Genomic DNA, 24,496 nt, shown 5'->3' with positions numbered 1-24,496 from the left:
TGAAGATGAGAGGGGGTAGGTTCAAAGGGGACGTGAAGGGTATGTTTTTTTACTCAAAAGCGTGTTGGATGCCTGGAAGGCACTACCTGGTGGAGGCAGATACATTGGGGGTCTTTAAGAGATTATAGATAGGCCCATGAATGTGATGAAAGTTAAGGGTTATGGATGTTGTGTAGGTAGGAGGGGTTTGTTTTGAGGGGGGTTTTGATTTACTTTTTAGCTGTTTCAGCACAACATCGTGGGCTGAAGGGCCTGTTCCTGTGCTGAACTGTTCTGTGTTCTATATAGTCAAGATGCAGTGAAAGGAACGGAAGTTGGCAATGATAAAACCTGCTATTAAAGCCACTTGATGTTTTCTTAAGTAGAAGTGCACAATATAAAGCAAGCTGTATTTGAGATTGAGTTCAAGAGAATAATCCTGGGATTGAAGGGGTTAACACATGAGCAGTTGGTGGCTCTGGGTCTGCACTGGCTGGAAATTAGAAGACAGAGGAGGGGTGGATCTCATTGAAGCCTATTGAATATTGAAAGGTCTAGATAGAGCGGGCATGGAGGAGTCTAGGATTAGACAGCAAAGTGCCAGAATCCCTTTAGAACAGAGATGAAGAGGAATTTCCTTAGCCAGATGGTGGTGAATCTGTGCAGGCCAAGTCATTGGGTAAAAGTGGAGGTTGATAAGTTCTTGATTAGTAAGTGTCAAAGGTTATGGGGAGAAGGCAGGAGAATGGTGTCACGAGGGTTAATGAACTAGCCATGATGGAATGGTGGAGCAGACTCAATGGGCCAAATGGCCTAATTCTGCTCCTATGTCTTGTGGTCTTATGGCTTTCTTATCAATGCATACTCTGTTGTATCTCTGAAATGCAGGGATCCCAATCTCACTGCAGTAAAAAGCATGCTGTGCTTTCTCATGGATACAAGAGCAGTAACTATAGAGGGAATGTTTGAAATCTCCCAGAAATGGTTGAACTGCTATATTTCCTATGGAAATAACAATATAAAAGAGGGGTGGGGGTGGGGAATGAATTTGTTTACTGGAAGGAAATCAATATTCATGCCATCGGTTTGGAGGCTACCCAGATAATGGTTGTGTTCCACCCTGAAGGTGGCCTCATCTTGGCACGAGGCCATGGACTGACATGTCAGGAAGGGAATGGGAATTGGAATTAAAATGTTTGGCCACTAGGAAGTTCTGCTTGAGGCAGATGGAGCAGAGGTACTCAATGAAGCGGTCCCCCAGTTTACAACAAATCTCATCCATGTAGATGATCCATCTATTACGTCTGGTGCTCCTGATACAGGAGCACCAGACATAATAGACTACTCCAAAAGATTTGCAGATTTTTAAAATAATTTATTACTTGTTCTGTTGCATGAAGAAATCAGAAAACCTTCATGATACTCTAACTCAAGGGTACCCAACCTGGGGTCCACTAACACCTTGGTTAATGATAGGGGTCCATGACATAAAAAAGGTTGGGATGCTCACAATGCAAGGAGAAACATAATGGTCACTGAAACCTCATTGTTAGAAACTTTCCAGTTTATTGGTGTATCTAAGTGAAATACAAAATAACAACATGTTAACACTTGACAACATTGTTTAGTTTTGGTGATAAGTATCTGTGGTAGCAGATGAAATGAAGCATTGTTCACTTTGAAAAACATGCTCCAAACACCATCACTGAAAATGTGAGAGAAGCACCTCATTATTTAGGAAATGAAGGTTAATGCAATTTCATTTCTATTCTACTAGCCTAGATTCTGCTTAAACAAGAAGACACGCTCTTGACATAGAGGTTTGCTCCTGTTTTCATAAACACAAAGAACAACGATGAGATGGTCCAGGACCAGAAAGTTTCAATGAATCTAATCAGTAAAACCCCAACCATTGGGACTTTGGTACTGCTGGACTGGCAGATATTGTATCTATCGAATGTTATTGATGTCCCAGGAGATGTTACTCTGTAAAATGGTAAATTTTCCTGCGAAATGATAAGTTGAACGGGTATACATGAACCTGGACTTCGTTGAGTTTCAAGGGAGAGTTGGAAAAGGGGTCCAGATGAGTTTTAAGATGAGAACAATGAGTTTCAGGTACAAGAACTGGACCTAACTGAGTTTCAGGGACAGGAGTGGCAGACCTGGTGAGTTTCAAAGAGAAAGAGTCTTGCTGAGTCTTAAGGGGATAGAGTTCCAGTGAGTTTCAGGGTCAGGGCAACAACCCCCAGTGAGTTTCAGGAATGGGACAATGCCCCCCCCCCCCCCCAATGGTGAATTTCCGGAAAGAACAGAGACACCCCCCACCCACCAGTGAATTTCAAGAAAGGGGTAGGGAACCCCAATCAGTTTCAGGATTTTCCAATGACTTTCAAGGAATCCCGGAGAGTTTCAGGGACGGGACAGGGAGCCCTGTGAGTTTCAGGCATGGGAACCAGGAGCTGTGACGAGTTCCCAGGACACCAGAGAGTTTCAGGGGAGTACATTATTGAATGTTGAATCTGTGGAATACATTGCAGTGCCAACTTAGCAAGCCCTCAATGTACACAGAAAATAACAGGGCAGAACACAACAAGCAACAAAACAACACCAGGGCAAGCCCCTTTCCTCTCTCCCACCCACCCACATGAACAGTCCTCCAGCTCCAGGATGGAACTATTAGGGGAAGAGGCCTATATGGAGCAGAAGTCTTGGCATAGGCCTGAAGAGCTGATACTGTACTGTGGAATTCTGTGCAGTGCTCTGTGAACTCTGGAACCCAGCAAAATTAAGACAAGGTGATTAGCACACTGACCCTCATCAGTCAGATCACTGGGCATAGAGGTTGTAGATATTGACAAAGCCGCACTTGGTGTATTGTGCCGAGTTTTGGACACCTGGCAGAGGAAAGATGTCATGAAACTGGAAAGAGTGCAGAGGGAATGCACACAAAATGCTGGAGGAACTCAGCAGGTCAGACAGCATCTATGGGAAAAACTACAGTCGATTTTCTGGGTCAAGACCCCTTTCTGCTGGACTGTCCTCTAGGTTCAGGACTTCTGTAAAACTCTTGAGGGAAAGAAATGGCTTGTCTTCGTTGCAGGATAGTCATGCACTAAACAGTGCTCTGTTGAGCCAAAGACAGGACGGCTAATTTCTACACTTGTTCTCTTTCTGGAAGCCATTCCTTTACTGAGACACCATCTCCTGCTTCACTCTACTAGGTAAATTCACAAGGTTAATTCCTGGGATGTCCGGACTGTCTTACGCAGAGAGGTTAGAGAGACTGGGCTTGTACACGCTGGAATTAAGGTGATTGAGAGGGGATCTGATTCCAACTTATAAGATTATTAAGGGATTGGACAAGATAGAGGAAGGAAATATGTTCCAGATGCTGGGAGAGTCCAGTACCAGAAGGCATGGTTTGAGAATAAAGGGTAGGTCATTTAGGACAGAGTTAAGGAAAAACTTCTTCTCCCAGAGAGTTGTGGAGGTGTGGAATGCACTGCCTCGGAAGGCAGTGGAGGCCAATTCTCTGGATGCTTTCAAGAAGGAGCTAGATAGGTATCTTATGGATAGGGGAATCAAGGGATATGGGGACAAGGCAGGAACCGGGTATTGACATTAGATGATCAGCCATGATCTCAAAATGGTGCAGGCTTGAAGGGCCGAATGGTCTACTTCTGCACCTATTGTCTATTGTCTAAATTCTGCAAGTCTTCGATCAGGGATTTTTATTCTGAGCAGCACATGTTGGAGAATTCTGAATGTTGTGGGATGGAAATCAGAGGGAAGAAAATTGGGAATGATTTTTCCCTGCAAAATGCTCCAACCTCTCTGGCTCCTCGCAAAAATTTAGCTTTGATGACAGACGCTGGAAATCCAGAGCAGCACACACAATGGCGGAGGAACTCAGCAGATCAGGCAGCTTCTACGGAGGGGAATAAAGTAGACAGCTCGGGCCGAGACCCTTCCTCAGGAATGGAAAGGAGGGGAGAAGAAGCCAGAATAGAAAGGTGGGGGTTGGGAAGGAGTACAAGTTGTCAGGTGATGGGCGAGATCAAGTGATGGGGAAGGTGAGTGCGTGAGGGAGGGGGTTGAAGTAAGAAGTTGAGAGGTGATAGGTGGAAAAGGTCAAGGAGTGAAGAAGGAGGAATCTGATAGGTGAATTGCCCATAGGAGAAAGGGCTGGAGAAGGGGAACCAGAGGGTGGTGATAAGCAGGTGTGGAGAAGAAATGGAATAAGAGGGGAGCCAGAATGGGGAACAGAAAAGTGAGTTCCTGCAGCATATTATATATGGATTTACTATTGAAGGGATGGCAATCCCACTCACTCTTTTTTTGGGGTTCTCGGACAATTAGCTGGAAGCCCCTGGCTTCACCACAATCTTCTCAAGGTGCTTCCTGAGCCACTCGGGCAGCTCCTTGGGCTTCTCATTGGCCGGGTCCACGAAGACAAGAGTGGAGACTCCCGTGGTGCAGGCAGCGGTCTCATACACCCCCAGCAGGGCACTGCTGGGATGGCAGCCATTGGAAAGCAGGTCGTAATCCAAGGGAAGAGGCGCTTGCCCCTGCCGGGGCTTGAAGAGGGCCAGCCGGCAGCAGACGCTGGAACGGCCGATCCTCTCTACCCCTAAGGCTGCCAGTGGGTTCTGAGGAAATGTCACAGCTGCATGGTACGTGCATTGGCAGCTGGCGATAAAGCCCACCATCGATGAGGTCTGGCGGTTGGCATTTAATCCACAATACCTAAAGCACAAAGGTGGAAATCACATTAACACAAATGCAAAATTTACCTGTGACAACATAAGGAATTCTGTAGATGTTGGAATCCTTGAGCAACACACAACAAAATAGTGGAAGAACTTAACAGGCTTGCAGAATGTAGGGAGGGGAATAAACAGTCGATGTTTTGGGCCAAGACACTTCATTAGCACTGGAAAGAAAGGTGGCAGAAGCCAGAACAGGAAGGAGGAGGGGTGGAATTCAAGCAGGCAGGTAATAGGTGAGATCAGGTGTCACGTGGAACTCAGTGAGTAATCGAATCATAACATGGAAACAGGCTCTCTGTTCCAACAGGATCCTTCCTCACTGCTCATCGTAGTTGCCCATGTTCAGTCCATAAACCTCCATGCTCCTCCCTATCATGTATCAATCCGTATGCCTCTTAAGTGTTGCGAATGTATCTGCCTTGACCATTTTCTCTGGCAGCTTGTTCCAGGTACTCACTACCCTCTGTGTAAAGAAGTTGCGTCTGTAGTATCTTTTAAATCTATCTCCTCTTATCTTGTATCTGTGCCGTCTCATTTTGGACTCATCAATCCTGGTGAATGACTATGAACATCTCTCATATTGATACCTCTCATGATTTTATAAACTTCTGCAAGGTCACCTCTCACTCTCCTACACTCCAAGGAATAAAGATTCAATCACGGTGGCTCATTCACTCTCATCTTGAGAGTCAACTCCCATTTGTCTACTGTAAGACCATAAGACCATAAGATATGGGAGAAGAATTAGGCTGTTTGGCCGATCGAGTCAGCTCAGCCATTTCATTATGGCTGATCCACCTTTCCTCTCAGCACCAGTCTCCTGCCTTCTCCCCATGTCCTGACCAATCAAAAATCTATCAACCTCTGCCTTAAATATACATGAAGACTTGGTCTCCAAAGAATTCCACAGATTCACCACTCTCTGGCTAAAGAAATTCTTCCTCATCTCTGTTCTAAAAGGATGCCTCTCTATTTTGAGGCAGTGTCCGCTGGTCTTAGACTCTCCCACCACAGGAAACGTCCTCTCCACATCCACTCTATCAAGGCCTTCCACCATTCAATAGGCTTCAATGAGGTTACCCTTTATTCTTCTGAATTCCAGTGAATCCAGGCCCAGAGCCATCAAATGCTTTTCATGTGGCAAGACATTCAATCATGGAATAATCTTCATGAACCTCCTTTGAACCCTCATCTTCACAGAAAAGCAGCATCCATCAACAGGGAGCCCCCACGACCCAGGACAGGCCCTCTTCTCGCTACTACCATCAGGAAGATGCTTTCAGCACATCCTGTCTAAGATAAGGGGCCCAAACCTGCTCACAATACTCCAAGTGAGGCCTCACTTGTGCTTTATAAAATCTCAACGTTACATCCTTGCTTTTATATTCTAATCCTCTTGAAATGAAAGCTAACCATGAGCAGTTGTTCGTTTATCTGTTTGGGCCACTGAGATTTCATCTTAAATCCTCCCAAAGAGAAATTTTTTTGGAACATACAAGAATCCCGCAACTTAGATTGTTTATTCATTTCTATAGATGCTGCCGGACCCGCTGAGTTCCTCCAGCATTTTGTGTGTGTTGCTCTGGATTTCCAGCATCCGCAGACGGTCTCATTTTTATATGAGATTCTTAGTGGGCCTAAGATGTCAAGGGGCAGCTCAGTAGCATAGTGGTTAGTGCAAACCCTTTACAGTACCAGCGATCACTAACTAGGGTTCAATTGTGCCTTCTTCCTGTGCTCCAGTTCCAAAGTTCAAAAACAAATTTAATATCAAAATACATATACATCACCATATACAACCATGAAATTAATTTTCCTGTGAGCATACTCAATAAATCCATAATAGAATAATAACCATAACAGAATCAATGAAAGACTGCCCAACTTGGGCAATCAACCAGAGTGCAAAAGACAACAAACTGTGAAAATACAAAAATAAAATAATAATAATAATAATAATAATAATAATAATAATAATAATAATAATAATAATAATAATAATAATAATAATAATAATAATAAGCAATAAATATCAACAACATGTAATGAAGACTCCTTGAAAGTGAGTCCATAGGTTGTGGGAATGTTTCAGAGAAGGGCCAAGTGAAGCTGAGTAAAGTTGTTCTCATTGGTTCAAGACTCTGATGGTTGAGGGGTAGTAACTGTTCCTGAACCTAGTGAGGCTCTTGTACTTTCTTCCTGATGGTAGTAGTGAAAGGAGAGCCTGTCCTGGGTAGTGGGGGTCCCTGAAGATGGATGCTGCTTTTCTGTGAAGATGTCTCGTGGAGATGTGCTCAATGGTGGGTGGGGGGGAGGGCTTCACTTGTGATGGACTGGGCCGTATCCACTACTTTCCTCCCAAACTCCAAAGCTGTACAGGGTAGGGTTAGGATAGGTAAATTGTGGGCATACGACATTGGAGATAGAAATATGGCATCAATGACCAACACAGATCCTCAGACTGCATGGTCATTGATGCAAACATTGCATTTTACTGCATGTTTTAATGCATGTGTGACAAATAACACAAATGCTTAATCTTTTATCTTTATATTTTAACCATTGGAAGAATTTCAAACAAAGACAGATAGTTACAAAATTAGGGAATAGAAGATTCTTCGGGGGTAGATGTCAGGAAGATTCTGCTAATGGGAGGATCGCAAGCTACATGATTGTGGTGGTTATTGAAAACTGATGTGCAAAGGAACTTCTTGCAGCGGGTGTTGAATCATTCGATAAGATGACACCACACTCGGACACTGCAGCTCCTACGGGACCAACCCAAGGGGTTACTGTCTTTTTTAGACGTATTTGTTATGATCACAAGGCCCTGCTGGACATTGGTAGCATGGATTGCTGCAAATCCAACTCAGTGTTGTATTGGCAAATGGCGGGGGGAGGGGGTGGTGTAGATGGTGTGGGAGCAGCATGGCCATGGTCGCAGCACGGACTAGGCTTCAAACCACGGTGTCGCCGGTTTGCAGCCGCCCAGGAGAGAGGCATCGGAGTTGACGCACTCCACCAGAGGTGAGCAGCGTGGCATCCACGTTGGAGTTGGTGCTGTCCTCCACTGTTGTTCGTCAGAAGACGGGATGTATTGTACTCGACTGCAGACTGCTGCAACAGTCATGGACTCAGGGAGTCATGGAAGCAGACCATTCGGCCATTCTCATCAGTGCTGGCTAGCATGCCTGTTTGAGCTAGTCAAGGTTTGATAATCCTCAGCCTCCTACGCTTCAGGGAGAACAGTCCCAGCCCGTTCAGCCTCTCCTAACTCAAACCATTCAGTCACAGTGACATCAATGAGACACAGAGCTCTACAGCACAGTGAGGGACGAGGGCTGGCCGCACACTGAGGGATGAGGGCTGGCCGCACACTGAGGGATGAGGGCTGGCCGCACACTGAGGGACGAGGGCTGACAGCACACTGAGGGACGAGGGCTGGCCGCTCACTGAGGGTTGAGGGCTGGCCGCACACTGAGGGACGAGGGCTGGCCGCACACTGAGGGACGAGGGCTGACAGCACAGTGAGGGACGAGGGCTGACAGCACAGTGAGGGACGAGGGCTGGCCGCACACTGAGGGATGAGGGCTGGCCGCACACTGAGGGATGAGGGCTGGCCGCACACTGAGGGACGAGGGCTGACAGCACACTGAGGGACGAGGGCTGGCCGCTCACTGAGGGTTGAGGGCTGGCCGCACACTGAGGGACGAGGGCTGGCCGCACACTGAGGGACGAGGGCTGACAGCACAGTGAGGGACGAGGGCTGGCAGCACACTGAGGGACGAGGGCCGGCCGCACACTGAGGGACGACGGCTGGCCGCACAGTGAGGGACGAGGGCTGGCCGCACACTGAGGGATGAGGGCTGGTCGCACACTGAGGTTTGAGGGCTGGTCGCACACTGAGGGTTGAGGGCTGGTCGCACACTGAGGGTTGAGGGCTGGCCGCACACTGAGGGTTGAGGGCTGGCAGCACACTGAGGGACGAGGGCTGGCTGCACACTGAGGGACGAGGGCTGGCCGCACACTGAGGGACGAGGGCTGGCCGCACAGTGAGGGTTGAGGGCTGGCTGCACACTGAGGGACGAGGACTGGCCGCACAGTGAGGGTTGAGGGCTGGCAGCACACTGAGGGACGAGGGCTGGCCGCACAGTGAGGATTGAGGGCTGGCAGCACACTGAGGGACGAGGTCTGGCCGCACACTGAGGGACGAGGGCTGTCCGTACAGTGAGGGTTGAGGGCTGGCCGCACACTGAGGGACGAGGGCTGGCCGCTCACTGAGGGTTGAGGGCTGGCCGCACACTGAGGGTTGAGGGCTGGCTGCACAGTGAGGGACGAGAGCTGGCAGCACACTGAGGGACGAGGGCTGGCAGCACACTGAGGGACGAGGGCTGGTCGCACACTGAGGGACGAGGGCTGGCCGCACAGTGAGGGACGAGTGCTGGCCGCACAGTGAGGGACGAGGGCTGGCCGCACAGTGATGGACGAGGGCTGGCAGCACACTGAGGGACGAGGGCTGGCCGCACACTGAGGGACGAGGGCTGGCCGCACACTGAGGGACGAGGGCTGGCCGCACAGTGAGGGTTGAGGGCTGGCCGCACACTGAGGGACGAGGGCTGTCCGCTCACTGAGGGTTGAGGGCTGGCCGCACACTGAGGGTTGAGGGCTGGCCGCACAGTGAGGGACGAGAGCTGGCAGCACACTGAGGGACGAGGGCTGGCAGCACACTGAGGGACGAGGGCTGGTCGCACACTGAGGGACGAGGGCTGGCCGCACAGTGAGGGACGAGGGCTGGCCGCACAGTGAGGGACGAGAGCTGGCCGCACACTGAGGGACGAGGGCTGGCAGCACACTGAGGGACGAGGGCTGGCCGCACACTGAGGGACGAGGGCTGGCAGCACAGTGAGGGACGAGGGCTGGCCGCACACTGAGGGACGAGGGCTGGCCGCTCACTGAGGGACGAGGGCTGGCCGCACACTGAGGGACGAGGGCTGGCAGCACACTGAGGGTTGAGGGCTGGCCGCTCACTGAGGGTCGAGGGCTGGCCGCACACTGAGGGACGAGGGCTGGCCGCTCACTGAGGGACGAGGGCTGGCCACACACTGAGGGACGAGGGCTGGCCGCACAGTGAGGGTTGAGGGCTGGCTGCACACTGAGGGACGAGGGCTGGCCCCACTCTGAGGGTTGAGGGCTGGCAGCACACTGAGGAATGAGGGCTGGCCGTACACTGAGGGTTGAGGGCTGGCTGCACACTGAGGGACGAGGGCTGGCTGCACTCTGAGGGTTGAGGGCTGGCAGCACACTGAGGGATGAGGGCTGGCCGCACACTGAGGGTTGAGGGCTGGCCGCACAGTGAGGGACGAGGGCTGGCCGCACACTGAGGGACGAGGGCTGGCCGCACAGTGAGGGATGAGGGCTGGCAGCACACTGAGGGTTGAGGGCTGGCCGCACACTGAGGGTTGAGGGCTGGCCGCACACTGAGGGACGAGGGCTGGCCGCACACTGAGGGACGAGGGCTGGCAGCACACTGAGGGACGAGGGCTGGTCGCACACTGAGGGACGAGGGCTGGCCGCACAGTGAGGGACGAGGGCTGGCCGCACTCTGAGGGTTGAGGGCTGGCAGCACACTGAGGGACGAGGGCTGGCCGCACACTGAGGGACGAGGGCTGGCCGCACAGTGAGGGACGAGGGCTGGCCGCACAGTGAGGGTTGAGGGCTGGCAGCACACTGAGGGACGAGGGCTGGCCGCACACTGAGGGACGAGGGCTGGCCGCACAGTGAGGGTTGAGGGCTGGCCGCACACTGAGGGACGAGGGCTGGCCGCTCACTGAGGGTTGAGGGCTGGCCGCACACTGAGGGATGAAGGCTGGCAGCACAGTGAGGGACGAGGGCTGGCCGCACAGTGAGGGACGAGGGCTGGCCGCACAGTGAGGGACGAGGGCTGGCAGCACAGTGAGGGTTGAGGGCTGGCTGCACACTGAGGGACGAGGGCTGGCCGCACACTGAGGGACGAGGGCTGGCCGCACAGTGAGGGTTGAGGGCTGGCTGCACACTGAGGGACGAGGGCTGGCCGCACAGTGAGGGTTGAGGGCTGGCAGCACACTGAGGGACGAGGGCTGGCCGCACAGTGAGGATTGAGGGCTGGCAGCACACTGAGGGACGAGGTCTGGCCGCACACTGAGGGACGAGGGCTGGCCGTACAGTGAGGGTTGAGGGCTGGCCGCACACTGAGGGACGAGGGCTGGCCGCTCACTGAGGGTTGAGGGCTGGCCGCACACTGAGGGTTGAGGGCTGGCTGCACAGTGAGGGACGAGAGCTGGCAGCACACTGAGGGACGAGGGCTGGCAGCACACTGAGGGACGAGGGCTGGTCGCACACTGAGGGACGAGGGCTGGCCGCACAGTGAGGGACGAGGGCTGGCCGCACAGTGAGGGACGAGGGCTGGCCGCACAGTGATGGACGAGGGCTGGCAGCACACTGAGGGACGAGGGCTGGCCGCACACTGAGGGACGAGGGCTGGCTGCACACTGAGGGACGAGGGCTGGCCGCACAGTGAGGGTTGAGGGCTGGCCGCACACTGAGGGACGAGGGCTGTCCGCTCACTGAGGGTTGAGGGCTGGCCGCACACTGAGGGTTGAGGGCTGGCCGCACAGTGAGGGACGAGAGCTGGCAGCACACTGAGGGACGAGGGCTGGCAGCACACTGAGGGACGAGGGCTGGTCGCACACTGAGGGACGAGGGCTGGCCGCACAGTGAGGGACGAGGGCTGGCCGCACAGTGAGGGACGAGAGCTGGCCGCACACTGAGGGACGAGGGCTGGCAGCACACTGAGGGACGAGGGCTGGCCGCACACTGAGGGACGAGGGCTGGCAGCACAGTGAGGGACGAGGGCTGGCCGCACACTGAGGGACGAGGGCTGGCCGCACACTGAGGGTTGAGGGCTGGCAGCACAGTGAGGGACGAGGGCTGGCAGCACACTGAGGGACGAGTGCTGGCCGCACACTGAGGGACGAGGGCTGGCAGCACATTGAGGGTTGTGGGCTGGCCGCACTCTGAGGGTTGAGGGCTGGCCGCACACTGAGGGACGAGGGCTGGCCGCACTCTGAGTGTTGAGGGCTGGCAGCACACTGAGGGACGAGGGCTGGCCGCACACTGAGGGTTGAGGGCTGGCCGCACAGTGAGGGACGAGGGCTGGCCGCACAGTGAGGGACGAGGGCTGGCAGCACACTGAGGGTTGAGGGCTGGCCGCACACTGAGGGTTGAGGGCTGGCCGCACACTGAGGGTTGAGGGCTGGCAGCACATTGAGGGTTGAGGGCTGGCAGCACACTGAGGGTTGAGGGCTGGCAGCACACTGAGGGTTGAGGGCTGGCCGCACACTGAGGGACGAGGGCTGGCCGCACACTGAGGGACGAGGGCTGGCAGCACACTGAGGGACGAGGGCTGGCAGCACACTGAGGGACGAGGGCTGGCCGCACACTGAGGGACGAGGGCTGGCAGCACACTGAGGGACGAGGGCTGGCCGCTCACTGAGGGACGAGGGCTGGCCGCACACTGAGGGACGAGGGCTGGCAGCACACTGAGGGTTGAGGGCTGGCCGCTCACTGAGGCTCGAGGGCTGGCCGCACACTGAGGGACGAGGGCTGGCCGCTCACTGAGGGACGAGGGCTGGCCGCACACTGAGGGACGAGGGCTGGCCGCACAGTGAGGGTTGAGGGCTGGCTGCACACTGAGGGACGAGGGCTGGCCCCACTCTGAGGGTTGAGGGCTGGCAGCACACTGAGGAATGAGGGCTGGCCGTACACTGAGGGTTGAGGGCTGGCTGCACACTGAGGGACGAGGGCTGGCCGCACACTGAGGGATGAGGGCTGGCCGCACACTGAGGGTTGAGGGATGGCAGCACACTGAGGGATGAGGGCTGGCCGCACACTGAGGGTTGAGGGCTGGCCGCACAGTGAGGGACGAGGGCTGGCCGCACACTGAGGGACGAGGGCTGGCCGCACAGTGAGGGATGAGGGCTGGCAGCACACTGAGGGTTGAGGGCTGGCCGCACACTGAGGGTTGAGGGCTGGCCGCACACTGAGGGAAGAGGGCTGGCCGCACACTGAGGGACGAGGGCTGGCCGCTCACTGAGGGTTGAGGGCTGGCCGCACATTGAGGGACGAGAGCTGGCAGCACACTGAGGGACGAGGGCTGGCAGCACACTGAGGGACGAGGGCTGGTCGCACACTGAGTGACGAGGGCTGGCCGCACAGTGAGGGACGAGGGCTGGCCGCACTCTGAGGGTTGAGGGCTGGCAGCACACTGAGGGACGAGGGCTGGCCGCACACTGAGGGTTGAGGGCTGGCCGCACAGTGAGGGACGAGGGCTGGCCGCACAGTGAGGGTTGAGGGCTGGCAGCACACTGTGGGTTGAGGGCTGGCCGCACACTGAGGGTTGAGGGCTGGCCGCACACTGAGGGTTGAGGGCTGGCAGCACACTGAGGGTTGAGGGCTGGCCGCACACTGAGGGTTGAGGGCTGGCCGCACACTGAGGGTTGAGGGCTGGCAGCACACTGAGGGTTGAGGGCTGGCAGCACACTGAGGGTTGAGGGCTGGCAGCACACTGAAGGTTGAGGGCTGGCAGCACACTGAGGGTTGAGGGCTGGCCGCACACTGAGGGTTGAGGGCTGGCAGCACACTGAGGGTTGAGGGCTGGCCGCACACTGAGGGTTGAGGGCTGGCAGCACACTGAGGGTTGAGGGCTGGCCGCACACTGAGGGACGTGGGCTGGCAGCACACTGAGGGACGAGGGCTGGCCGCACACTGAGGGACGAGGGCTGGCAGCACACTGAGGGACGAGGGCTGGCAGCACACTGAGGGTTGAGGGCTGGCAGCACACTGAGGGACGAGGGCTGGCCGCTCACTGAGGGTTGAGGGCTGGCCGCACACTGAGGGACGAGGGCTGGCCGCTCACTGAGGGACGAGGGCTGGCCGCACACTGAGGGACGAGGGCTGGCCGCACACTGAGGGACGAGGGCTGGCCGCACAGTGAGGGACGAGGGCTGGCCGCACAGTGAGGGTTGAGGGCTGGCCGCACACTGAGGGACGAGGGCTGGCCGCACTCTGAGGGTTGAGGGTTGGCAGCACACTGAGGGACGAGGGCTGGCCGCACACTGAGGGTTGAGGGCTGGCCGCACAGTGAGGGACGAGGGCTGGCCGCACAGTGAGGGATGAGGGCTGGCAGCACACTGAGGGTTGAGGGCTGGCCGCACACTGAGGGTTGAGGGCTGGCAGCACACTGAGGGTTGAGGGCTGGCTGCACACTGAGAGTTGAGGGCTGGCCGCACACTGAGGGTGGAGGGCTGGCTGCACACTGAGAGTTGAGGGCTGGCCGCACACTGAGGGTTGAGGGCTGGCAGCACACTGAGGGTTGAGGGCTGGCAGCACACTGAGGGTTGAGGGCTGGCCGCACACTGAGGGTTGAGGGCTGGCCGCACACTGAGGGTTGAGGGCTGGCCGCACACTGAGGGTTGAGGGCTGGCCGCACACTGAGGGACGAGGGCTGGCCGCACACTGAGGGTTGAGGGCTGGCCGCACACTGAGGGACGAGGGCTGGCCGCTCACTGAGGGACGAGGGCTGGCCGCACACTGAGGGACGAGGGCTGGCCGCACACTGAGTGACGAGGGCTGGCAGCACAGTGAGGGACGAGGGCTGGCCGCACAGTGATGGACGAGGGCTGGCAGCACACTGAGGGACGAGGGCTGGCCGCACACTGAGGGTTGAGGGCTGGCAGCACACTGAGGGTTGAGGGCTGGCAGCACACTGAGGGACGAGGGCTGGCCGCACAGTGAGGGACGAGGGCTGGCCGCACAGTGAGGGACGAGGGCTGGCCGCACACTGAGGGTTGAGGGCTGGCCGCACACTGAGGGACGACGGCTGGCCGCACACTGAGGGACGAGGGCTGGCCGCACAGTGAGGGTTGAGGGCTGGCCACACACTGAGGGACGAGGGCTGGCCGCTCACTGAGGGTTGAGGGCTGGCCGCACACTGAGGGTTGAGGGCTGGCTGCTCACTGAGGGACGAGGGCTGGCCGCACACTGAGGGACGAGGGCTGGCCGCACACTGAGGGTTGAGGGCTGGCCGCACACTGAGGGTTGAGGGCTGGCCGCACACTGAGGGACGAGGGCTGGCCGCACACTGAGGGTTGAGGGCTGGCCGCACACTGAGGGTTGAGGGCTGGCCGCACACTGAGGGACGAGGGCTGGCCGCACAGCTTTCAACGACTACAGATTTACCGAGAGTGGATGTGATGTGTAAACAGAGTTGGCCTCTCGCTCTGTTATTTTGAGTAAAACCCTTTTTACTCCTGTGGTTTGGAATAAGTGGAAGCGATTTCCTGCTCAGACCGAGACTCCCTGACAGTAAGTGAAGGCTGGGCCAGGATTCAGCAAAGTCTTGGCCTTTCGCAGTGATGCACGCTCAGATTATGGAGAGCAATTCTAACTGCTGGGAAAAGAGGCAGCTTTACTGTGTGGATTTATTATGGAATGAAATCACCAGTTCCTTCCTGATTTTGACATCACCCATGTCTTTGTCCTTATCAGATAACATACCCTCTATTTCACTCAAAGTTCAAAGTATATTTATTATCAAAGTATGTATGTGTCATCATATACAACCTTGTGATTAATTTTCAGGATAGTATTTGATAATGAAGTACTCACCTCAACTCTGAACTGATTCCACAACCTATGGCATAATTCTCAAGGACTCTATAATTCATGATCTCAGTATTATTTATTTATCTTTCTATCTATTTATTTTATCTGCAAAATTAGTCTTCTTTTGCACATTTGCTGTTTGTCACTCCTTGTGTGCAATTTTTCACTGATTTTATTGTTTTTCACTACTTTCCTGTCAATGTCTGCAAATAAATGAATCTCAGGCTTATGTATGGCAACATGTACGGACTTTGATAATAAATTGACTTTGAATTTTGAATGATGTATATTCAGAGGCAGTCGGTTACTCAGTACAATGATCACTATCCTCGATCCACCAGAGGTAACACAATATGGCATACAATCATTGGCCACTAAGGGCACGTTTGTGGCCTTTAGCTGCAGTAACCCATCCACCTCAAAGTTCAATGTTTTGTGAGTTCAGAGATGCTCTTCTGCACACCACTGTTGTAATACGGAGTTGAGTTACTGTCGCCTTCCTGTCAGCTTGAACCAGTCTGGCCATTCTCCTCTGACCTCTCTCATTCACAAGGCATTTACACTCACAGAACTGCCGCTTTCTGAATTTTTTTTGTTTGCTTTTCACACAATTCTCTGTAAACTCTAGGGACTGTCGTGTGTGAAAATCCCAAGAGATCAGTCGTTTCAGAGGTACTGAAACCACCCTGTATGGCACTAATAGTCATTCCACGGTCAAAGTCACTTAGGTCACATTTCTTCCCCATTCTGATATTTGGTCTGAACAACAGCTGGCTGATTAGATGTTTGCATTAATGAGCAGGTGTGCAGGTGACCCTAATGAAATGGCTACTGAGTGTAGAGTTCCACTGGTAAATTCCCTCCCCAAGAATGTACTGAGAGCCCTTTCAGCAAAAGGAAATGTATCCAAAGGGAGCACATGTAATTTAGTCTGTAGATTCAACTGAAGATCCCTTTCTAAATGTCTCTGTTGGTTATACCTGGGGAGATATTAATTCTTGCATCATTTTGTTTGTCTGTCTCAGTACCTCTCTCTCTAGATGGATGCTTGGTAACACCCTTTGGGATGTTACATAAGACAGCAGACATAGGAGCTGAATTAGGGTCTTTGACCCATCAAGTCTGCTCTACTATTCCATCATGGCTGATTTATCATCCCTCTCAACCCCATTTTCCTGCCTTCTCCCCATAACCTTTGGCACTCCCATTAATCAAGAACCGATCAACCTCCAAATTCCCTATAGTTCCCGAGGAGACATTGGATTGTGTAGAGGGAGAGAGAATTTAAGAGAAGCAGGAAGGAAGTCGGCATATTTTGTGCATAATTAAGCACTTCGCGAGGGGCAGTAAATAGGTTTAAGCAGTCCAGTCATTGTAGGAGCAGTCGAAAGAACAAACCAAAGCTATTGGACAAGACAAATCTGCTCTACAAAATCCAATGCAGGGACTTCAGCAAGTGTTACGTCGGCCAAGTCGGAAAAAAAATATCCACAAGGATCCATGAAAATCAGCTGGCTGTTAAGCAGCATGACCAACTCTCCCCAGTCTCTACCCATGAAGATCGAGAGGGACACAGAGTCATGGTGCAAGCAAACACCTCGCATGCAAGCGAATTCCTAGGAACATGGTTTTCTGCGAACAATTCTGTAAACGGACATGTAGACCTCAATCCCATTTATAAGCCAATGTGGGCAAAATTCCAAACAATGCAGAGTTTGCCATGCAACCAATAAGCAAAGAGACCCTCTCCCTACATCACAATTGCTTTTCCGTAATGACAACACAATCAACTGATTGATAAATATACGTAAGCCAAGCATTCTGAGGACACACCACGTGAACAGTGCACTGATGATGCCTCTTCGTATGGGGACAAAACATTTGCAAATGGATTGCCAAGAAGGGAGAACAACTCAACCCAACTATCAGCCGCCCAGGCTACATATTTTCCAAGCTATTTCCATAGCTAATATTGCTCTGCTGTTTAAGAAAAGCTCTAACAATAAGACTGGTGAGCCTGACATCATCAGTGGGAAAGTTATTGAAAGGTATTCTAAGGGATCGGATATAGAGGTATTAGATAGATAAGGACTAATTAGGGATTGTCAATATGACTTTGTACAATCATAGTACAGTCATTTTTAACCAACCATAGAGTTTTTTGAGTAAGTTCCTAGGAAAGTTGATGAAGTCAAGGCTGTGGATGTTGTCTACATGGACTTTAGCAAAGCCTTTGACAAGGTCCCACATGAGAGGTTGGTCAAGATGGTTCAATCACTTGTTGGTTGTCATCTATGACAACAATTTAGATGGTAATGTAGCACTCAAGATGAGGTAGTAAATTGTATTAGATATTGGTTTCACAGGAGAAGCCAGAGAGTGATAATAATTGGTTGCTTCTCTGACTGGAGGTGTCCTGCAGGAATCAGTCCTAGGTCTGTTGTTGTTTGGCATCTGTATCAACAGTTTGGATGGTAATGTGATAAACTGGATCAAGATTGGGGTGTAGTGGACAGCAAGGAAGACCTTCAAAGCTTGCAACAGGATCTGGACCAGCTGGAAAAATGGCTGTTCGAATTTAACGCAGGAAGTATGAAGAGTTCCACTTTGGGAGGACCAATCAGAGTAAGCTTTATAAAGTGATTGTTCGGGCATTGAGGAGTGTGGTAGAACCGAGGGATCTGGGAATACAGATTCATAATTCATTGAATGTGGCATCACAGGTAAATATGGTCATAAAGAAAGCTTTTGGTGCACTGGCCTTCAAAAATCAATATAGTAAGTACAGGAGTTGGGATGTTATGTTGAAATAGTATAAGACTTTTGTGAGGCCTAACCTGGAGTATTGTGAGAAGTTTTGGTCACCTACGTACAGGAAAAATGTAAATAAGATTGATAGAGTGCAGAGAAAATTTACAAGGATGTTGCTGGGACCTGAGGACATGAATTATAGGGAAAAGTTGAAAAGGTTATGACCTTATGCCTTGGAATATAGAAAAATGAGGAGACATTTGATAGAAGTATAAACAGTTATGAGGGGTATTGTTAGGGTAAATGCAAGCAGGCTTTTTCCAATGAGTTTGAGCGAGGCTACAACTAGAGGCTGAGGGTTAAGGGTGAAAGGTGAAATATTTAAGTGGAACCTCTTTACTCAGAGAGCGGTGAGAGTGTGGAACCAGATGCCAGCAGAAGCAGTGGGTGCAGGTTCAATTTCAACATTTTAAGAGAAATTTGAATAGGTACGTGGATGGAAGGGTTATGGAGAACTATGGCTCAGGTGCAGGTCAATGGGACTGGGCAGATTAAGGTTTGGCATGGGCTAGATGGGCCAAAGGGTATGGTTCCTGTGTTCTATGACTTTATGACTTTGCTTTAAATGTATCCAATGACTGTGCCTCCACATCCATCTGTGGCAACAAATTCCACAAATTCACCATGCTATAGCTAAAGAAATTCCTCCTCATTCCTGTTGTAAAGATTTGTTCATCTATTCTGAGTCTAGCAAAGTAGTAGTCCTGGACACTTCCGCTACTGGAAACATCCTTTCCATGTCCTCTCTATCTAGGCCTTTCAAAATTCAATAGATTTCAATGAGATCCTCCCTCATTCTTCTAAACTCCAGTGAGGACAGTCCACACTCATATCTGTGTACAGCCCCATCCCTGGCAGTACACTCCAGGATCCTATCACTCCGTGTGAAAAACCTGCCCTGCAAACAGGCAGCACATTGATTAGCCTAATGCTAATACAGTACCAATGACCTGGGTTCAGTTCCATCACTGTTTACAAGGAGTTTGTAGATTCTATCAGTGACTGCATGGGTTTCCTCCGGGTGCTCTGGTTTCTTCCCACATTCCAAAGATGTACAGGTTAGTAGGTTAATTGCTCACACAGGTGTTATTGGGTGGCATGGGCTCATTACCATGGTGTCTCTAAATAAAATAAATATCTCCTTTAAACTTTCCCCTTCGTATCTAAAGCTATGCCCTCTAGTATTGGACCTTTCCATACTGGGCTAAAGATTCTGTCTATCCTATCAATGGCTCTCATGATTTTATAAAACCTTTATACTACACACTCAGCCTTTTCCTAAAGTTCCCTTCTGGGAAGCACCATAGGGCTATTAAAGCAAAAACTTCATGCTGTCTTAAAAGTTTCTCCACCAAGCAGTTAATCTGAACTACTATTCTAGTTAGACATCCCACCCCCTCTATTACCTCGGTTACTACACTGCACAATAAGAGCTTTAAACCACTTTTTATAATGCTATTTACAATGTAAACAGGCCCCCTACCTTCCCAGTCCCAATAAAGGCCTGGGCCCAAAACACCCTCTGTTTATTCCCCTCCATCGATGCTGCCTGACCTGCTGAGATTCTCCGGCACTCAGGATTTCCAGCATCTGCAGAATCTCGCCTTCCATGTTTCTCTTATCGCACAGCAACAACTCTTCCGAAGGTCACCTGAGGCAGATGCTGGAAATCAGCTGATGAACTCCTCCAGCATTGTGTGCGTGCGTGTGTGTGTGACACTCCAAAAAGTACTCTGTTGAGCAAGGAGAAAGGAGAGGTGCGACACCAATGCAATTTCCTTCTGTGGAGAAAGCCTCAGTTACATCAAGGCTTATTAGAGGGCTGGGCTTGGAAAGGGTTAACTGTTAGCAGCCGGCTCAGAGTCTCATTTACGGATCAGTCTGGAAGCCTCATCAGAAGAGCAGCTTAATTGCATAAACCAAACCTGTAATACATTAACCTATTATTTGAGCCTGTTTCCTCTAGCCCATTAAAAGTGACCAGGTTATTGTAAGGACAAGCTATGAATGAATTCTTCCAACTGAAATACTATTCTGTGCTCGGTGTAATTACTTTAATGTTATTTTTTAATATCATATCAGCAAATTGCATTAAGTCCCCATAGTGACACCCATGTCTTTGGGAAAAAGAATTATCCTATTGCGTTTTTGTCTCCTGGGAAAAATCAAGTCCCACAATTGGCTGGGACACTCCGGCAATTAGTTCCCTCACCGCAGAACAGCATCGCCCACATGATGCTCAGACAAGATGGGGGATTGAGACGCCACTGTACCTTGGGCTTCCAACACAACCTTGTTTACACCGCACTTCAAATGTATGCTGTCTCCTTCCAGTGATTCTAACGAGCCTCCCAAAACGCTCACTGTGCCAATGATGTGGTCACAATTAAGGTCCCATTGGCCCTTTGTATGCTCCCCTGTCACGCTAATACAGAACGTCAAAGCTGACAGCACAAAAGGAGGCCCATCTTGCCTCCTCTGCATTGGAGAGTCCTGACATAGATTGATTGCTTTAATTTCTCCCCCTCCTTTTCCTCTCTTTTCCCATTCCCCATTTCAGCTCCCCTCCTATCCCTTCTCTCTTCACCTGCCCTTCCTCCCATGGTCCACTCTCCTCTTCTATCAGATTTCTTCTTCTTCTTCAGCCCTTTACCTTTTCCACCTGTCACCTCCCAGCATCTCACTTCATCTCCCACTTCCCCACCCACCTACCTTCCTCCTCACCTTCTAGCTTATTATCCTTCCCCTGCGCCCCCATTTTCTTATTCTGGCATTTTCTCCCTTCCTTTCCAACCCTGATGAAGGCTCTCGCTTCCATAGATGCTGCCTGTCTCGTTGAGTTCTTCCAGCAACTTGTGTGTGTTCCCCATCTTGCCGGTCCTGCCCTGTGCCTGATCATCCAAAGTTTGCTACAGTTTGGGGTGGCTCCCGGCCCCAAATTGGCAGCAGCAGAAGTATCTCTGATGAGGTGTCATTTTCCTGCCCAGAATGGAGAGACCTCCTGTTGTTGACCATAAACACAAGAAATTCTGCAGATACTGGAAATCCAGAGCAACACACACAAAATGTGAGAGGAACTCAGCAGGTTAGGCAGCATCTATAAAAATGGATAAACAGTCGACATTTCAGGCCAAGACCCTTCTTCAGGACTTGGCAGGAACGGGGAAGATGCCAGAATAAAAAGGTGGGGGGAGAGGAAGGAAGATAGCTAGAAGGTGAAACCGGGTGAGTAGGAAAGGTAAAGGGCTGGAGAGGAAGGTCTCTGACAGGAAGGAAAGGAGAGTGGACTATTGGAGAAAGGGAAAGAAGAGGGGACCCAGAGGGAAGAGATAGGCAGGTGACAAGAGGAAAGAAGCCAGGAACAGAAGAAGAGGGGAGAGAGATGGAATTCTTTTTAACTGGAAGGAGAAATCAGTATTCATGGCATCAGGTTGGAGGCTACCCAGACGGAATATTAGATATAATATTGGATGCAAAGTTGCTGAAATTGACAATCTCAGCATGGGCCAACACCAATACAGTTGTCAGGAGAAATTGGGGAGTACTACCGGGAAAGGCTTGGAACAGAGGTTGTTCTACGTAGTCAACAAAAAGGCAAGCATAACTGGGGTCTAGGTGGGTGCCCACGGCTACCCCTCAGGTCTGGAGAAAGTGGAAGGAGTTGAAGGAAAAATTGTTGAGGGTGAGGACCAGTTCTGCCAGACAAAGGAGGGTGGTGGAGGGCAACTGATTGGTTCTTTTATTGAGAAAGAAGCAGAGAGCTTTAACAACTTCACAATGGGGGAATGGAAGTGTGTAGAGACTGGATGTCCATGGTGAAAATGAAGTGGTCAGGGCCAGGGCATTGAAAGTTAGTGAGGAGAACAGAACATGAGAAGTGTCACAGATGTAGATGGGAAGGGACTGAACCGAGGGGATCGAATGGAGGTATGAGGACATGTGTTCAGAGCAGGCAGAGACAATGGGCCTACCTGGACAGTCAGGTTTGTGGATCTTGAGTAGGAGTTAGAAATGAGCAGTGCGGGGTAAGGGAGTTATGAGTTTGGTGGCAGTGAGTGAGAGTGCTCCAGAGTTGATGAATCAGTGATAGTGTTGGAAACAGATCTCTGATGGTCTGGAGTGAGGTCCTCTTCAAGGGATAGGTATGAGGAGGTGTCTGAGAGTTGCCACCTGGCCTTAGTCTGCGGGTTTGATGGTAAGGTTGGTACCACACTACAACAGCATCCCATTGCCCCTGTTGTAGACACAATTAGAGTAACAGAGTCCTACGGCATGAAAACAGGACCTTCAGCCCATTTCATCCAGGATGACCAAGATGCCCCAGCTGGGCTTGTCCCAGTTACTGGCGCGTGGCCCATATCTTTCTAAACCTATCTTATCCAGGCACCTGTCTATCTGCTGTTAATTTACCTGCCTCAGCCACTTCCTCTAGCAACTCATTCAATATACGCACCATAAGACCATAAGACATAGGAGCAGAATGACTTGGCCTCCACAGCCATCTGTAGCAAGGAATTTCACAGATTCACCACCATCTGTCTCAAGAAATTCCTCCTCATCTCTGTCCTATAGGGATGTTTGTGTATTCTGAGGCTGTATCCTTTGCCCTTAGACTTCACCACTACAGGAATCATCCCCTCCACCTTCACTCTATCTTGGCCTTTCACCCTCTGTATCAAAAAGTTGTCTCTCAAGCTCTCTTCTCACCTGAAACCTATGCCCTCTAGTTTTCGATTCCTTAGTCCTGGGGAAGAGACTGAGTGCCCTCATCCTGCCCTCAGGATTAGATACACCTCTGTAGGTTTACTGCACAACCTTCAACCTTCCAAGGAGAAAAGTTCTGGCCTGCCCGGTAACTCAGTCCCTCAAGTCTTGGAAACATCCTCGTAAATCTTGCCTGACCTCTTCCTGGGCTGTAGCCTTTCTTCACTACGTACCTCCCCTTTAGAGCTGCAGTTCTCTGGTTAAAAGTGGGCACTGATGCAAAAGCCTGAAGACCCAACCACCTGGCTCAAGAAGAAAAAGATTAACGAGATTAACTTTACTTGCCACATAGACATCAAAAGTGATCAGGTTATTGTGAGGACATGCTGCAAATGAGTTCTTCCAAGTAAAATACTACTTATAAAACTGAGGCTTATCAGGCAATGGTCAGACTGCACTTGGAGGACTGTGAGTAATCTTGGGCCCTTTATCTAAGAAAAGATGTGCTGGCATTAGAGAGGATCCAGAGGAAGTTTATGAAAATGATCCCAGGAATGAAAGAGTGAGAAGTGTTTGATGGCTCTGGGCCTGTGAGTTTAGAAGAGTGAGGGGGATCTAATTGAAACCTACTGAATATTGAAAGGCCTTGATAGAGTGGACATGATGTTTCCTGTAGGACCAGCAGACACAGCCTCAGAATAGAAGGATGTCTGTTTAGAACAAAGATGTGGAAGAATTTCTTTAGCCAGAGGGCAGTGAATCTGTGAAGACGACTGTGGAGGCCATGTCACTGGGTATATTTAAAGTGAAGGTTGATGATTCTGATTAATCAGGGTGCGAAAGTTTATGGGGAGAAGGTAGGAGATTGGGGTTGAGAGGGATAAAAAATCAGCCATGATGAAATGGCAGAGCGGGTTCAATGGGCTGAATGGCTAATTCTGCTCCTATGTCTTATGGAAATATTGAAACACACAGTGAAATGCATCTTTTGCGCCAAATCAAATCAGCGAGGATTGTGCTGGGCAGCCCACAAGTGTCACCGTGCTTCTGACACTAACACAGCATGCTCACAACTCACTAACCTTCACCTGTATGTCTTTGGAATGTGGGGAGGGGGGTGGAAACCAGAGAGCCCAGCGGAAACACAGACGGTGTAGGGGAGTCTGACATGGCCAAATGTGAAATGCTGCACCTTGGTAGATCAAATGTAAAGAGACAGTACATTTGACAGAAGGATCTTGGGGTCCAAGTTCTTAGCTCCCTGAAAGTGGCTGCACAACTTGATAGGATGTTTAAGAAGGCTTACAGAAGGCGGTCACCTTCCTGTCAGCTTGAACTAATCTGGCCATTCTCCTCTGACCTCTCATGTAAACAATGTGATTTTGCCCACAGAACTGCTGCTCACTAGATGTTTTTTTTTGTTTTCACACCATTCTCTGTAAACGCTGGAGACTGTTGTGCATGAAAGTCCCAGGAGATCAGCAGTTTCTGAGATACTCAAACCGCCCCGTCTGGCACCAACAATCATT

General features: G+C 51.2%; 1 protein-coding gene across 2 annotated transcripts in view; it reads right to left on the bottom strand.

The window, feature by feature from the left end:
* Positions 1 to 1,536: 1,536 nt before the first annotated feature.
* LOC132396451 (uncharacterized) overlaps positions 1,537 to 24,496 on the bottom strand; it is a 130,868-nt gene continuing 107,908 nt past the window's right edge. For both annotated transcript variants that reach the window (XM_059973991.1, XM_059973990.1), the window contains one exon: positions 1,537 to 4,728. In XM_059973991.1, coding sequence (XP_059829974.1) covers positions 4,338 to 4,728 — 391 coding nt within the window. In that variant the 3' untranslated portion in view covers positions 1,537 to 4,337. The remainder of the gene's footprint in view (positions 4,729 to 24,496) is intronic.

The sequence above is a fragment of the Hypanus sabinus genome, chromosome 7 (genome assembly GCF_030144855.1).
Source record: "Hypanus sabinus isolate sHypSab1 chromosome 7, sHypSab1.hap1, whole genome shotgun sequence".
Taxonomy (NCBI): Eukaryota; Metazoa; Chordata; class Chondrichthyes; order Myliobatiformes; family Dasyatidae; genus Hypanus; species Hypanus sabinus.
The sequence above is the reverse complement of the archived record's forward strand: the minus strand, read 5'-3'. Positions and strand labels throughout refer to the sequence as shown.